Source organism: Pteropus vampyrus, unplaced genomic scaffold (genome assembly GCF_000151845.1).
Source record: "Pteropus vampyrus isolate Shadow unplaced genomic scaffold, Pvam_2.0 Scaffold571, whole genome shotgun sequence".
Taxonomy (NCBI): domain Eukaryota; kingdom Metazoa; phylum Chordata; class Mammalia; order Chiroptera; family Pteropodidae; genus Pteropus; species Pteropus vampyrus.
This window is the reverse complement of record NW_011889352.1, coordinates 844374-861436: the sequence shown is the minus strand read 5'-3', so window position 1 is coordinate 861436 and position 17063 is coordinate 844374. Positions and strand designations below refer to the sequence as shown.

The following is a 17063-nucleotide window of genomic DNA, read 5'->3' as shown; positions in this document are numbered from 1 at the left end:
GACGTACGAGGCTGCCCGCCGCGCGCCGGGCGACGGAATGTGCCGGGGAAGTCGGGGCTTGCGGGGATGGTGACCCCAGGCGCTGAGGGGTCAAGGCCACGACGGGACGGATTCTTGCGAGGCAGAAAGGACAACACGCTATTTTAAAGGCGGATGTTGGGACACCCACATCTCCCACTACTCGGACCTCGGCTGTGAGGTCCCTTACGTTAATTCCAACTAGACGCGACTGCGAGGTGTGTTTTGCTCCCGGTTACTCTCCAGCACGTGCGGGCTTAGCAGTTGTTCCTGACTGCGTGTACCTGTTTTTCATTGATTTTTAAATTCATTTTGAAACGGAGTTAAAAGACAGAGATTTGGGATGGGTGTCTGGTTTCTTTTGCTTGAAGTGTAGGGATTGATTGTCTCCTATTGGTTGATACCGAGTAGTAGTTACAGATTCAAATACACCTTTAAATACCAGATAATCTTAAGGTTTGGAGCTATGATTGCCTGGGAAATCTCAATTGCTTCACTAGTTAGTACAACGGCCTCGCTTTACGCTAGTTTCTTCTTTATAACGTAGCCACGGGCTCTTAGGGAGCCTAAGCATTTTAATAACAGTCATTCAGCGCAGTGCTAAACCCTTTTACACGTTTTAGCTCGTTTAATCCTCACAATACTATGAAATAGGTGCCTTATCTTTTTTTTTTTAGTAGAAAAGGCAACTGAAGCTTTTTCATTCTTTTTTGTTCTTCTCTTCCTTTCTCCAAAGTCTGATTATACCTCCTTCATATCAAGAATCCATCTCATATTCTCCATCCTCAGTGCCACTGCCTTAGATCAAACCCACATCATCATCTATTTGAGTATGTGATAGTCTAGCTTTTGGTCTCCCCTGCTCCTCCAGTTCCTTTGCCTCACTGCAATCACAGGGATCTTTTAAAAACTCAAATCTGTTGTTATTATGCACTTGCTTAAAATCCTTCAGTAACTCCTCAATGACCAAGTATGAAAATTGGCATTATGTGTAAACTCTGTCTCTACCTTGTTTGCCCCTTCCCCGACTCCTCCTCCTCCTCCTCCCGGAGCCGGCGCAGCTTTCTGGAAGGTTCGTGAAGGCGTTGGGCGCGTACCGTTACTCCGTGGCGGGCCGGAATCCGCGTCCATCCGTCCTTCCCGAGCCCACGGACAACCACCCCAATTTGCTCCTGATTCCACCCTTGCAACTGTAGGGCAGGAAAATATTTTCCTTCTACCCTTCTAGGTTCTTGGCTGGGACTCTGTAACAAAAGACATTAGCAAGAGAAGAACATACAGATTTAAGTTTTATGTAACATAGGATCCCTGATAAGGAAATGAACATCTGAAAGTGGTTAAACCTAAATGTTTTTATACTAGATTTGATGAGGAGTGGTGGGAAAATGTGATGGGACAAAAGGATATGAGCTAAGGGTAGTAAAGTGGGAAAACTTAGCAAGGCCTGTTTGTTCAGATTTCTCTTGGCTTCCCTCTGACTTTGGAGATAAGAATCCTCTCTGTATAGGGAGGACACCTCTTACATGAGGGTCTTATGATCTGCTTCAGGGGAGAAGTCAGAGTCCTTGAACCTGTCATTTTTCAAATTCTGTTTCTCGCGTTCTTTCAAATATTCAATATGCCACGGTGCCATATTTTTAGGGTAATGTGTCTTGAATCCCATCATTTCACTATGGAGTTCACCACCGTTTCATGACTCCCTCCATAAGGGCATGATATTTCCCCTGCAACATGCAGGGCTGCTTTTTGGTTTGCCACACGAGGAGCTTCCTGGGTGAAATCTGAAACCAGCAACCTGCCCTTCCCAAGAGGAGAGCAGGGAGAGACCAAAGAAAGAGGCAGACCACTCCAGATAGGTAGGTGGCAGTTATAATAAGCAAGAGAACTTATTTATGAGGCTTGTCTTGGGTGGTCACAAGACAAGTAGATCTATGCACCTGCACACCAGAATCTTAAAGTTTCTATAGAGGCCTTCACTGGGCTCAGTCATGTATATGGTACAGATGGTCTCAACACCTTATTCTCCAGGCTTTGTCCTTGGAACAGCTCCTATTTGTGGAAATGGTGGGCAGAACATACTTTCCAAGGAAAGGGGAAGGGGTGAGGAGCCTCTGATTGCTGGGGTCCAACTTGCAGGCCAACCAGTGATCATGTCCTCTAGTTGCAGGACAGGGCTAATTTCCCTGAGTGGAGAGAGGGGTAGACCAAGCCCTGCACTGAGAGAAGAAGCGGGTCCTTTGGTGGAGAATGTGGAAAGAATTCAACATAGGCGCCAAAGTTAGAGTCAAAAGGAAAGTTTATTCAAAAAGAGGTAACACTCCACAGACAGAGCATGGTCTTCTCTCAGAGGCAGAGAGCGAGAGAGCCTGAGAGACGAACAGTGAGACAGTAGAGTATCGAGATAAAAACACTGAGAGGGACGGAGAGAATGAATCAGAGTAAAAGTAGTGATAGGGACCCAGAGTGTTCAGGGAATTCAGTTTATAAATCATTTTTTAGTTCCTGTGAGTTACACATTAAAGACTTTGTTTATCCATTTCCTTTGATATGGGCATACAGTGAGGAAGGGGAAGGGGAAGACTATGTAGTGTCAAAAGGTAATATGTAGTGTGAAAGGCCTGCTGACAGTTCCTAGCCTTTAATCCATAGATTCCCTATGGTTCTAGCCATAGGGAATGAACAATTTTATTTTGTGTATTGCAGCCACTTAAATATAGTTTTTCTTGTGTCCCCTTCCACAGGTGTGGGAAATGGGTTGTTAGCCATCCTAGCAGAAATCTTTCTTTGTTCTGCAGGTGTCCTCCTGGCCTGGTACATAGCTGATCAGCGTATTGCAGCCTCTGAACGTAGATTGATTTAACATTTTAATTCTCTTGCCTCCTCCCTACATTACTCTCAATTACTTCCTCCAATGCCATTCACCATTAAGTCTGTCCTTGACCTACTGAAGCTGAATTAATCAATTTTTCTTTCTTCCACTACCAAATCTGATAGTTATTTCTAGGTACTAAGTTAGTAATAACCCTTACTTCATTTATTTTTAATCATTTATTTATATAGAAGAGGAAAAAAATAATTTTTCCTCTAACTTTCTTATTTCTTGGCTAGAACCCATGTAACAGAAGACAGATTAATGAGAAAAACAAGTTTATTAACCTGTATACCTCATTTATACATGTGAGATACCCAGGGAAAAACGAGTAACTCAAAGCAGTGGCTTAGAACTCCAATTTATATATCATTTTCAGCAAAAACAAAAGAAAGGTGTCGGGAATGCCAGTTATGGGGCAATAACCAGGAAAAGCAGGGTAAACAAGAGTAAGGTTCTTTACAGGTTTAAGTTGGTGCCTTCCATAACTATGTTGATTCTTCTAATCCAAGATCATGGAATATCTTTCTATTTCTTTGCGTCTTTTTCAATTTCTTTTAATAATGTCTTATAGTTTTCAGTGTACAGGTCCTTCATATGCTTTGTTAGGTTTATTCCTAGGTATTCTTTTTGTTGCAATTGCAAAAGGAATTGTTCTTTTCATTTTTTTTTTCTGAAAATTCATTATTAGAATATAGGAATGTTATGGATTTTTGAACATTGATTTTGTATTCTGAAACTTTAATTATTATTTCTAATAGTTTTTAGTATAGAGAATCATGTCATCAGCAAAAAGTGGCAATTTGTTCTATAGCCATGCTACCCTGAACAAGCCTGATCCCATCTGATCTTGGAAGCTAAGCAGGGTCAGGCCTGGTTAGTACTTGGATGGGAGACCACCTAGGAAGACCAGGTGCTGTAGGCATAAAAAATGAAAAAATAAGGGATTGTAAGATGACAAGTTCCTTGCAATCTGTGAGGTCAACCAAGGGTTGCCTCGCCTGAAAAAAATAAAAATAAGAAAGTGACAATTTGACTTCTTCATTCCTTATTTGGATGCCTTTTGTTTTTTTTTCTCTTGCTGAATTGCTCTAGCTACATAACTTTTTATTACAATAGTATTACATGTATACTGTAGATAAAAAAATTTAGAAAAATCAGGTAAGCAGAAAGAAGAAAATATAAACCATCCTCAATTACTCAGAGATAAACTCTATAACCATGTTGGTGAATAACTTTTCAGACTTTTTCTATGCAGATTGATAGATTCAACTATATAAACCCAAGGAAAACATTACAATGTAGGTGTCTATGGCCCTGCCACCCTGAACGTGCCTGATCTTGTCTGATCTCGGAAGCTAAGCGGAGTCAGGGTTGGTTAGTACTTGGATGAGAGACTACCTAAGAATACTAGGTGCTGTAGGTATTAAAAAAAGAAAACAACATTACGATATAGGTGACATTCATATTCCTAATGTATAAAGAGCTCTTAGAAATCACTGAAGTGACAGAATCCCGTATAGAAAGTTGTCAAGAAAATAGGAAGAAATACAGCAGTCAATAAATATAAAAGAAACTTCACTCTCAAAATTTAAGAAATACAAATTAAAGCAGTAAGATTATATTTCTCATGTATCAAATGACAATGATCATGAATAAATATCAGTGTTATTAAGGTTTTATGGAAATGAATAAAGCCTTTCTGGTGGGTAATTTGGAAGTCATGTGCTTAATTGTGCTGTTTCCACTCACAACCCTTTTATTTTTCCATTGTGTCAACCAGTCTCTGCAACTCCTGTAGGTACACTGAACATGATATATAGTTTATGTCTAGGTTTGCTTTTCTTGGAGCTATAAAAGCATCTCTGAATTTGCCTTTTAGAAAATTAATTCCTTTAGGGAAAGAAATATCATGTCTTTTCTATTATAAAGAATGCCTCTTAACTTCAGGCAAACACTAGCTAAATATTAATTAGAGCAGTCTAGATCAGTGACTCTTAACAATGCCACAAGGTCATACTATTTGGAAAGGGGTATTTCAGTTCTCACAATAATGGAGGGGAAGGAATGGCCCAGACTGGACAGGGGCCAGGGATATAAGACATCTTGCCATGCAGGGGACATTCATGTAGGTGAAAAATGTACCTATTTGTTATTGTCTGAGCCTGAAATCTAACTCCAGCATAGATGTGAACACAGTGTATTTTTTAAATTTTAGATCTGAACATTTTTATTATATAACATTTTAGAAAGTTAAATAAATTTTCATTTCTTTTTTTAACATGAAGAATACTAGGTTTGATCTCAGTAATAAAATGGCAAATTGAGTTCTTAAGCCTTGTGGAGAAAGCATCTGGTACACCATCCTTTTGCTTAAAAGAAAAATCTATGCATATCCCAAGAGTAGAATTGCATCTTTCTCTCTTTTTTTAATTAATTATTTTTTTTAATTGAAGAAAGTACACAGTGTATTTTTAACATGGCTTTAAAATACACAGAACATTTTTGGTTTGCAATTACTGGATAAAGTGAGGAAAGAAGGCTTTTTGTTCCCAACTTTACCAACCATTGCTTACATTTCAGAACATCATGTTACCAGTAGCAATTGCTCTTTCTTCTTTCATTCTCTCCTCTCTCTCTCTCTCTCTCTGGACATCAATACAAATACAAATATACCTGTATTTGAATTTATAGAAGTCGCAGGTGGTTCTACATAAAGACACAGGCATTAGGCTACTCTATGTCTCCTAGCCACCTAGAGTAGTTGTGCCCATACACACATTGAAATATATACATTATAAATTACTTTTATTTTTATCCTAAATTACAATTAGTTCATTATATTGATTTTTAAATTGAGATATAATTTACGTACTGTGAAATTCATCCTTTAAAGTGTACGATTAACCATCCTAAAACCCAAGTGGGGTTTAGTATATTCATAAAATCATGCAATCATAATGACTATTTAATTCTAGAACATTTTTATCACCCCCTCAAAAGAAATCTGGTACTCATTATCTCCATTCCCCCTTCCTCCAGCCTCTGGCAACCGTTAATCTACCTTCTGTTTCTACAGATTTGCTTATTCTGGACTTTTTATATAAATGGCATCATATAATAGCTGGCTTTTTGTGTGTCTTCTTTTACTTAGCATGTTTTTAAGGTTCATTCATGTTGTAGCATGTGTTAGTACCTCATTCCTTTTTATGGGTGAATAATATGTTGAAATTATATGGGTAGGCAATTATCTATGCATTTCATTTCAGGATAGTAAAGAAGGTGTTGACAAAATATTTGTTATGGAAAGCATTAGGTCAGAGCCACTGATCTAGCCAGGAAGACAAGCCACATGTGTATAAAACGGCAAGTAACAATTGAAGCAAACACATTATGTTATCAGGGGATAGTTTAAATTTTCTTGGACGAAAGGTGGACAGGTAAGGATTAAGCAGAGATTAGATATAAGTGATAGATCCCGTTCAGTTCATGGATTGGCAAGGCCTGGAATGAGTGCAGCCAACCCAAATTTAAACTGCCACTTTTGTAGAATGCTGCCCTATCTCGAGTGATCTCCACCAAATGTTCTTTCCATTAAGTGGGCCATGGAGTGATGAAGGAAATCAGCTGAAGCAAAGTGATCCTTCCGGAACTGAATGGACAGTTCAGTGCTGGCAACCAAAGGGGAATGGTTTTGTAAAGCAAAACTGGTAGCTGTCAACAACCCCTGGTGGTACTTCACTACTTTCCTCGCGCGCCTCTGCCTGGGCTATTTAGGCCCATTTAGGCTGCCGTGGCGGGCTGCACTCAGCTGTTGAGGGGCGGGGCCTCCGCTGACAATGGCAGGCGAGCTCGAAAGCTGCAAACCCCTGAGCGGGCTGCTGAGCGGCCTGGCCCAGGAAGCTTTCCACGGGCATTCGGGCATCACCGAGGAGCTGCTGCGGAGCCAGCTCTATCCAGAAGTTCCACTCGAGGAGTTTCGCCCCTTTCTGGCGAAGATGAGGGGGATTCTTAAGGTACCGCTCCTCCTTGCAGCCTCCGCCGTGGCTTTTACCCGCCTCCCTTACTGGTGAAAAGGCTTTCCTCCTCAGACCTCTGCTCTATGAGCTCCACGTTACGCTCCTTCAGAATCTGGGCGCTCGCTCTGTCTTCTCTTCTCATTTTCTTAAGGGGCACCCCTTTCTGCTTAAGCTCCCAGTCCCCCCAGCAGTTGACCGACACCCACCGGAGAGGAATCTGGGTATTTTCCTAAGATACCTTTCCGTTGTGTAGGTAACAATTTCGAGTTGCCTCGGTGGATCTGTGCACTCTATACTTTTAAAAATTAAGAGCGATTAAGTCGTCAGCTTTCCAGTCTCGCGGAAGTGGGGAGTGTTAAAGTGAGCCGGTATAAGGGATGGATTGGCGGTTATAGAACCCCTGTCAAGTAGTCCACTGTATGGTTAAGAGATCAGATTTACTTGCTTGAGGTCAAAGTCAGCTTGCCCAATAGAAATGTAATGAAAGTTAAATATATAATTAAATAATTTCTAGTAGCCACATTAAAAAAGTAAAAAGAAACAGGTGAAGTTAATTTTAATATATATTATTTAACCCAGTATATCCAAAAGTATTATCTCTTTACACCTAATCAATATGCAATATTAAGATATATTATTTTTTTCACTAAGTTTTTGAAATGCAGTGTGTATTTTACACTTAAATCACATCTCAATTCGGACTAGCCACATTTCAAATGCGCAGTAATTGCTCAGTAACACGGCTATTGGCCACCGTATTGGACAACACTGGTTTATACTGAGAACTGGTTATAGGAATGAATCTGGTGCCAAAGTGTACCCTAGAAGTAGACTGTAAAAATGATTTTCGATTTTTGTGGGCCTCCTATGTGTTAGAAACTGTACTAGATGTTTTACATTTTATTTAATTGGTTTCTTGCAAAAACCTTATATGGTGGACACCCATTTTAAAGATTGGGAAACAGGCTCAGGTAGTCTAAACAGTTAATGTAAAATCACACTTCGATTAAAGTCAATTTTGAAATTTCATCTGCTTTTGCACTCTATTTCAAAAGTGCTAATGCTCTAAAAAGGCAATTCTGTTTTTATTTTTAAAACTGCCTTTGTTGATAGGATTTGAATCCAGAAAAAAAACCCAAAGCAATTATTTCACAGAAAGTAAATGGATTGTCTTGTGGAAATGTAAGAGGTAATATCTCACGTGTGATTCTAAAAAATCTAAATAATTTTACTTGCTATCAGAAATCACTTATGAATGGCTTCTATTTCTATCAAATCTTACTCTTAGAAACCTTCAGAAAAGGTTTTCTAGAGAATTTGACATCTTACTTGGGTTTTTGAAGTGTTTGGTAGGCCTAGCGGGGGATGAGGATAAGGAACTGCAGGCCAAGAAGAATACCAAGTGTGTAGGTATTGGCTTAGGATGCCCTGACTGGGGGCTACTTCTCTCTAGGTGAACCATACTGTGATTCTTTTTTTTTTTTTTTTTTTAGTGAGATAAAAATTGCAGATACCCAGAGAAGAGATTACCTGGAAACTCTCTTTCTTATTTTCTTTTAAATGCATTGCTGAATAATATCCAGGTATTGCTCTCACTGCTTTCAGTCCTCTACCTGATGATAGAATATTTCAGTTTTTTGAGTGATTTTCGTTTGAAGAGCTGGCATAACCCTTTTGGGAGTAAAACAGCCTCTGCACAGGTGATTGGTTTGAGGAACCAAGGGAGAAAGCCTTGATTGTTTTACCTAGGGCTGAAACTATGGGCTCTAGTTGACATCCAATTCCAATCTTCATTTACCTTATAAACAACACTGAGGGGTAAATGTCTCTCTAATTCTTATGGAAACCTAAAAAGCAAACATGATTTTTAAACAAAAAGGCTCTGAGCAGAGATAGAATGTCCATCTTCAGTAAAAGAGAATATACACAAGTAAGTATGATTCAAGGATGCTGTTATACTTGAAAATAGAGGTCAAGTAAGCTATTCTGGACAGAAGAGAGGTATTCTTTTTGACAGGTTTCTTGGAGATGCTTTTATTGCTCCTCTTGAAGAAAGTGTAGAATATTTTAGACTGAAATGAGGGGCAGCCATATAGGGCATTCTAGGTTAAGAAAATATCAGTTTGGGCAGGAAAATGTAGAGCAAGTTCAGGATATGGTGAGTAGTACAATTCGACTATAGCATGATGGTACTCAATATGGAGTATTGGTGGAGATGACAAGAAGTAAAACAACTTTTTGTTCCTTTATTCCCACTGACCTTTATTCCTGATCTTAAGAAGGGTATATATTTTTTATTTTTCCATTTTTAAAAATTGTAAAATATACATAACATAAAATTTATCATCTTAACCATTTTAAAGTGTACAGTTTAGTGATATTAAATATGTTCATAGTGTTGTACATTCATTACCCCTATCCATATCTATAACTTTTTTTATCTCATAAAACTGAAACTCTGTAGCCATTAAACAACAACTCCTGAAACTACCCACTGGCAACCACCATTCTACTTTCTGTCTCTGTTATTGACTACTCTAAATATTTCATGTAAATGGAATCATACAGTATTTGTCTTTTTTCGTGACCGACTGATTTCACTCTGCATGTCTTCAACGTTCATCCATATTGTAGCATATGTCAGAAATTCCTTTTAAAGGCTGAAAATATTCCATTGTATGTATATACCACATTTTGCTTATCCATTCATCAGTCATTGGACACTTGGGTTGCTCGTATGTTTTAGCTATTGTGAAAAATGCTGCTGTGAACACAGGAGTGCAGATATCTCTTTGAGACCCTGCCTTAGTTCTTTTGGATATATTCCAAGATGTAGAATTGCTGGGTCATATGGTAATTCTATTTTTTTTTTTCTTTTTGAGGAACTGTCATACTGTTTTCCACAATAGCTGTGCCATTTTATTTTCCACAATGGTTCTGATTTCTTCACATCCTCCCTAACATGTGATGGTTTCTTTTTCTACCCTTCCCTGCCCTCCCTTCTCTCTTTTCTTCTTCTCCTTTTTCCTTTCCTTTCCTTTCCTTTTCCTTTCCCTTTCCCTTTCCCTTTTTCCCTTTTTCCCTTTTCCCTTTTCTCTTTCCTTTCCTTTCCTTTCCTTTTTCCTTTTTCCTTTTTCCTTTTTCCTTTCCTTCGATAGTAGCCATCCTAGTGAGTATGAGGTGGGCAGGGTATACATTTTTACATATAAATTACAGCAGAGGTCAAACAAATTATTTTTTCTTTTGTCTTTGTGGAGTCCCAGTAATCTTGCATTCAACATGCAGGCTACAGGAGAAGCCATGAGGAAAATACTAAATGCAGGAGTCTAAGCAAAGGGAAATGAACTGAGGATAAAAATGGAGTAGTACCTCAATTCTCATTTGGTGGCCGGCCATACCTTTCAATAATCGATAGAAAATCAAGTTCTGTGAAGAAATTGAAAATAAAAATGGACAGCAAGGATAAGAGGAAAGGAAGGAAGGGATGTGTAACTCAGTAGAGAATAGGTAGTGGGTACACGTTAACAGGATCCTTACTCTCAGTTGCCTACATTCATCATAGGCAATATTTCCGGTTCAGGTGCTCCCTGTGCTTCAGCCTTTCTCTCTAACCTACACATTTTGTGACCAGGTATAATGTGCTGACATTTGTACTGCTAGTCCCTGTTTTCCACTTTGAATGGAGCTTTCCCACCCCACTTGGCTGGGACATTGTCCCTCTCTAGCTTTGTCTATTGATCTCAAAATGGTAAACTTTCCATCAGCTTATAGATAAAAGCTAGCCATTCACTTGCTCTAGTTTTATTTTTGGTACTTCTTGAGGAGCAGTGAAATCAATAAATTGAGAATGGTGTGTTTAGTTAGGGAGATATCCTATATGAATACTCTGCCATTTGTTTTTAAATTTTTTGGCTCACATTTATAATTTAAACTTCTTGTAGATATGCATTTGCATACTACCTATTTCTTGCTCCTTTGTTAACCATGTGGGTATGCTGCTTAATTCCAGTTAGTTACTAGAATTCTAGAGAAAGATCTTAACTGTGAAGCTAGATCATCTTTTGCATGCTTAAGTTCGGTATTCACTACTGCCCTCTATTGGTGATGATTTTGTGTTTCCTCACTGAAATTTCATATTAAACAAAAATATTTAGTGTTAAACAAAAATATTTAATGAAAGGTCTATTGGATTTTGTTTTGTCTGTTGTCGATTTACGCCTATACTCAGTTATGTCAATAAGAGCTAATTTACCCATTTCTTTTTTCCTCTATAATTTGAATTAAAAATATGTTTACTTCCTATTTTAGATGTCTAGAAATACAGGCAACTATTTATGGATTGGTCTTCCTGTTCCACTTCTGCTTCCAATAGTCTATTCTCAGCACAGCTACCAGTGATCCTTTTCTCCCCCAGGGTTTATTGAGATGTAATTGACAAATAAACTAGTATAATCCTTTTAAAACATACATCATATCTCCTTACTCCCCTGCTTTCAACCATTCCATATTCATGACTTCACATCAAAGTTAAAATAACATTCAGTCCTTTTACCATAGTCACAGTCCTTCTATGAAGTCCCTCTTACCAATTTCTCAGATCTCATTTTCTCATTTCTGGCCACGCTAATATTCTTATCTTTGTTAAACATCTTAAGTATTTCTGAATCTCTTCAGGGCCTTTGCAGTTGTTCTTCCATATGCCTGAAATGCTCTTTCCCTAAATATTATATGGATTGTTCATTTGATTCATTCGTTCTCTACTTAAAAGTGATATCCTGTTAGATCTTCCCTGACCTATCCAAAGAGCCTCATCCTTCCTGCCTGAATCTTTTTACTCTGCTTTACTTTTTTCTTACTTAACACTACCTGAAGTTATATTATGTACATATTAGCTGGTTTATTTCTTGACTTCCCTATTGAAATGTAAGCATTTAGAGGACAGGACTTTATTATTATTATTATTATCATTATTATTATTATTATTCCTCTTTATTCTTAACACCTAATACCGTTCTGGCATGAGGTAGGCACTTAGTAAAAATCTGTAGAATAAGTGAATGAATGGATAGTGCTTAAATGTGGAGGTTGCCATTAAAAAAGTAAGCATGAGAGAAAACCTACACTACCTTTGAATGGGCAGAGCTAGAAGGCGTTATACTCTAAACCAGGGTCAGCAAACTATGGCCCATGGAAGGAATCTGTCCTGCTGCTCATTTTTATAAATAAAGTTTTATTAGAACTATTCATTTACATCTTGTCTAGAGCAGTTTCTACCACTATAATAACAGAGTTGAGTGGTGGTGACAGAAATCTTATGGCTTTCAAAGCTTAAAATATTTACTACTTGAACCTTTACAGAAAAAAATTTGCTGACCTCTGTCTAAAATATTTGTTCTTAAACCCATAATGTTTGCTATTTGGAAACAATAGCATATATAAATTATGTTTAAAAGTTAGTTGATAAAAATCTAAATGCTGGAAATAGGGATTATTTACTGTTATATCCTCTCGAGGGATTCAATTAACTTGTTCTTTAGGCTCATGAGATCTCATAAAGCTCATAAAAAATGAGCTTTAATGGTTCTGTTGTACTAAGTGTGTGTTCTTAGTAAGAGATAGATAGAATTTAAATTTGGAATTTTTTTCACAGAGGATATAAAATTTATATGTTAATTTATGTAATATATAAAATAATATAAAATTTAGTGTTGAGAATCAAGTGAAAACTATCAACATATGAAAACTGGTTTTAACTTGTATAAGAAACTAACTTATCAGTAACATAATGTTAAGATGTGTGATAATAAAAGACTTAAAAATATTTGTATTTTAAACAACTGTTTCTGTGTCTCTTCTCGAAGCCATTAAAAATCGTAATTTGAGAATTAGACTAGAGAGGAAAGACCCATGGTAATAGAGTTTTTTGTATCTTATAATTGGAGTAATATCATTTGAAAGATGCTGGATTTAATTAAAATTTTTTTTGTTTTGCATTTAGCTACCTGTATGCCATTCCTTATTAAGTCTTATTATAAACATTATTTAACTTCATTAAAGTATAGAAATTTGAGACATGTAAAAACACACATAACACCATCAGCCAACTTAACCAGTATTAATTTTTTTGAGCATTTACTTATCCAACAAATATTTGTTAAACATCTTAATATATGCCATGCACTGTGGTTGGGATACAGCAGTAAACATCACAGCTATAGTCCCTGCCTTTGTGGATCATATCTGGAGAATATAGACATTAAGCCAATGGTTTCAGGTATTTTGAAAAGGTAGCCACGGAGTGCTTTGTGCCATCTTAAGTACATTATAGGCAATTCAGAGTAGTTCCTAACCCACTCTACAACATTAACAAAGAAAGAGGAAAATGTGTGGGGGAAAAGGCCTACTTATTAGATATAAGGAACTACTAAAAGGAAAAAGACACGGTAGAGGACTAATTTTCCTTTCCCTAGTTGTCTACTCCAGGTTCAAGGCAGGAGTTTTTCATGAATATGATTGACTAAAGTAATGATAATGTCCTTCCTGGATAAGGATTTGGCTGTGCTGGGACCTCATTTTAAGTTTCTTGACTTGATCTTTGAAGCCAAATTGGCTGTATCACCTGAACAAATCAAGATGCGCAGTGTTGTAGCTCCATCTTCTCACTGGATCTCAGCTTACTTACTGTGCCTCTCTCCTCAGATCCTGAAGTATGTTCCCAGATAGCTCCTTAAGAAAGAGGTAATTTTTCTTTTTAAGTCTTAAACGTGTCTTTATTCTAGTCTCACAGTTAATTGCTAGTTTGGCTGAGAATATATTTCTAGATTGTCAAATAATTGATTCACAGTTTTGAGGGCATGGTTTCATTTAGTGTGATCTGTCTTTCTCTGGAAGCTTTTATGATTTTCTCTTTATCCTTTATTTCCCTGAATATCCTTGATGTGTGATTTTTTTTCATTTCATTATTTGGGCCACTGTGGGCCTTTCAATCCGCAGGTACATGACCTTTAGTTCTCGGAAAAGTTGTATTACTACTTAGATTATTTTCTTATCTCTTTTTTTCTCTATTCTCTTTCTGGCACTATGATTTTTCAAATGCTAGAGCTTCTAGACTGAAATTTTATTTTTTTCTATTTTCCATTTTTTTTTTTTTTTTTTTTAGGTGAAGCAACCCTTGATTGACCTCACAGATTGCAAGGACATTGTCAGTTTTTTTATTTCTTATGCTTACAGCACCTGGTCTTCCTAGGTGGTCTTCCATTCAAGTACTAACCAGGCCCGACCCTGCCTAACTGCCGAGATCAGACAGGATCAGGCTCGTTCAGGGTAGCATGGCCGTAGACTCCATTTCTTGTTTTTTCTTTTCTTCTACTTTTTGATAAAATTCCTCAACATTCTCTTCTAGCCTTTTAATTGAATTTTTCACTTGATCATGTTTTTTAATTTCCAAGAGTTTTCTTTTGACACAGATAATCTACTATGTTTATTTTAGCCAGTGTAAGGGAAGAAAAGGTTTTTCCTTGACCCTTTTAAGGTTTCTGACCAGGTCTGAAAATTAAACTGACAGAGACAGATTAACAGGAGAAAAGCAAACAAATTTAAAGTTTTATGTGACACAGGAGACTTCATAAGGAAACGAAGACCTGAGTATTTATTTTATGCTAGGATTGATGAAGAGAGGACAGTCGTGGAGGAATAGGATAGGTTAAGGAGTATGAGGTAATTGTAGTTAACTGGGGGAAACTTAGCAAGTCCTGTTTGTAGGGCTTTTCTTGGCTTCCCTGTATCTTCCAAGGTCAGAATGCTGCTTTCCTCTGAATACAGGAGGGCACCTCTCATGAAAGTTTTATGACCTGTCTCAGGGGAAAAGAGTCAGAGGAAGGTCAGAGTGATCTTCCTGCTCTGCCTTTTCTCAAAGTCCTTCAGCTTAAAATATTCAATAAGTCAAGGTGCCATATTTGGGAGTAGCGTATCCTGAACACCATCACCAACAGTTTCTCCTCTAAGACGTGGGTGGGTGGAGGGGAACATACAATACATAATTTTCTGCATTTGGCTTTTAAAAATTTTATCCATCTTGACTCTTGATTTTATATGATATTCTTCAGCATTAGGAATTTAGTACATTTGTACTAAGCACTGGGGAAAGCTTTTTTCAGAGGCTTTTGGTAGTTTGACGAACATATTGCTAAGACATTTTTGGGTATAATGTCAGTATCAAACAGATTAAATTCTGTGAAGGGATACCCACTTTCTTTTTAATATTCCAGTAGGTTAATGTTTTGCATACTGTGATGTATATTTTTATTATTGGTATGTATTATTATTTAAAAGCACTATTTGATCCTAGTTTCCAGATAATTTGGAAAATTTCGTGGAAAGTATTTACAATAAAAACAGATGCTTTAAAAGTGCGTCTTGTATCATGTTTACAAAATGACTTGAGTTGACTGCTCATTAATGATGATTTTTTTGGCCAATGAATGATATTATCAAAGAATGGTATTATCAGCTTCTGTTTTGGGATTTATCTTATGGAATGTATCTAGTACCTTATTCTTGTGAAAAGGCCAGTGTGAAAAAGCCAGAATGCTTTTTAATGTTGAATCTTCTTGTTTTTGCAATAGTTTTTGCATTTATTAAATAATGTAGAAAGATCTTACTGTGTAAGATAATTTTTTATCTATTATTTGTCTCTACAAATGAAGAATAATGTGTGCAGTAGTATCTTTTTGATGCTTGAATCAATTTAAGAATGAATTTCAGCCTTTTACATTTGGACAGCAAATATTAAGTAATAAGAAATTAACTTGAGTATAAAAGATAGATGCAAAATATCTGGTCTTAAGATGTTTAGATTAGGAGACATGAATAGAAAGGACTGAAAACATTTGACTCATTCTGTCATACTTTCAGGATTCATTTATCTTCTATTTCTGTCATTCTTAAACTATAAGCAGTAATTCTGTTTTTCTACTTTAGGTGGCAGTAGAATATTGGCTTGCTAATACACTGATAAAAGATGCCGAAGCAACATATTCTTTTTAAAAATATTATTTCTCCTGAATGTTCTAGTTCAGAAAGCAACGTTGGCTACTCAACACTAAGAATTTCTTGCCCAAAAGAAGTCTAAATATTTGGTTTGATGATTTGAATTTAGAAATACCATTTCTGGCTCTGTAAACAGGTTGCTATGTGGTTCTCTAGTTTTTGTCTAACTAGATTTTGCTAATTTTACTGAACACTTTGAAAATTTAGATAACTCACGAAGTACATTCCTGCTTCTCTGTAGGACTGGCAAGCCACTGTTTGATAAGATGTTACTTTTTAATGTCACTGAACAACACATGATAAAGCAGCAGTTACAGATTAGCAGCTGGAATTTGCAAAGTATTTTAATAGGCTCAAATGGCCTGTAATGAGGTTTTCTGTAAGTTTTTTTCTTAGTTTAGAGCAAAACCCATATTAATTGAAGATCTCTTTTTGGTTCTCCTTTTCTCAAAGCAACTATTCTGGGTCTGGAAACTTGACTTGGCTTGAAGGAGTTCCTGAGTGGGGAGATTTTAAAGAAAATTTCTATCTTTGATTTATCCCTCAAATATTTCTGAGCCTGTAATATGCTATACAAGGCTTTGTGCACAAAGGTGAATGTCATAGTCTCTGTCTTAAAGAATCCTGTATCATATGGTAAATACCATAAGAAAGGTATAAATGATGCATTCTGGTGGAATGGATCCTTATTTTAAACTACAGAAATATGAAAAAAATCAAGTTTTTTTGGTCTTAATAAAACACCCACATTTTTGGCTTTGTCTTAGACTGTAATTTGTATAAATTTTGACTTCTATTATGGTTTATCTTTAATAAAAAATTATTTCAACTAATCCCTCTTTAAAACAAGCCGTATTATACTAAATTGTAGGAATTGTGGTATGAGTTGTTTTATGTATGCTTTATATATGATTAACTTTTAATGTCTTTATATGCCAATATGGAATTATTCTGGACATTGTTCTCTGTCATGACATCTGATCGTGGTACAGTTCTCTTCCACAATTTTCTACAGATCTGTTTCTAAAAGAAGATACCATTTATGAAATCTTTAAATTTTCATTATGTTTATCCTGAGCATATGTTACTTAGAAATAATCAAATCATTT

General features: G+C 36.7%; 1 protein-coding gene, 1 non-coding gene and 1 pseudogene across 3 annotated transcripts in view; 2 read left to right on the top strand and 1 right to left on the bottom strand.

Moving 5' to 3' along the window:
- The first annotated feature begins 102 nt into the window (after window positions 1-102).
- The window catches only part of COMMD1 (copper metabolism domain containing 1), a 119799-nt gene continuing 102838 nt past the window's right edge, over window positions 103-17063 (top strand). Inside the window, exon 1 of one of the 2 annotated variants that reach the window (XM_023525569.1) lies at window positions 103-236. Coding sequence is in view for 1 of the 2 variants with exons in the window: in XM_011384349.1 (XP_011382651.1) it covers window positions 6727-6903 (177 nt within the window). In the remaining variant the exon portion in view is untranslated. Of the gene's footprint in view, window positions 237-6699; window positions 6904-17063 lie in introns of those variants that run through there. The other variant, XM_011384349.1, reaches the window with a different exon arrangement.
- Window positions 3694-3812, top strand: LOC111733499. Its single transcript, XR_002778011.1, has one exon. It is a non-coding gene; the product is annotated as a 5S ribosomal RNA (ribosomal RNA).
- LOC111733504 lies at window positions 14128-14246 on the bottom strand (annotated as a pseudogene).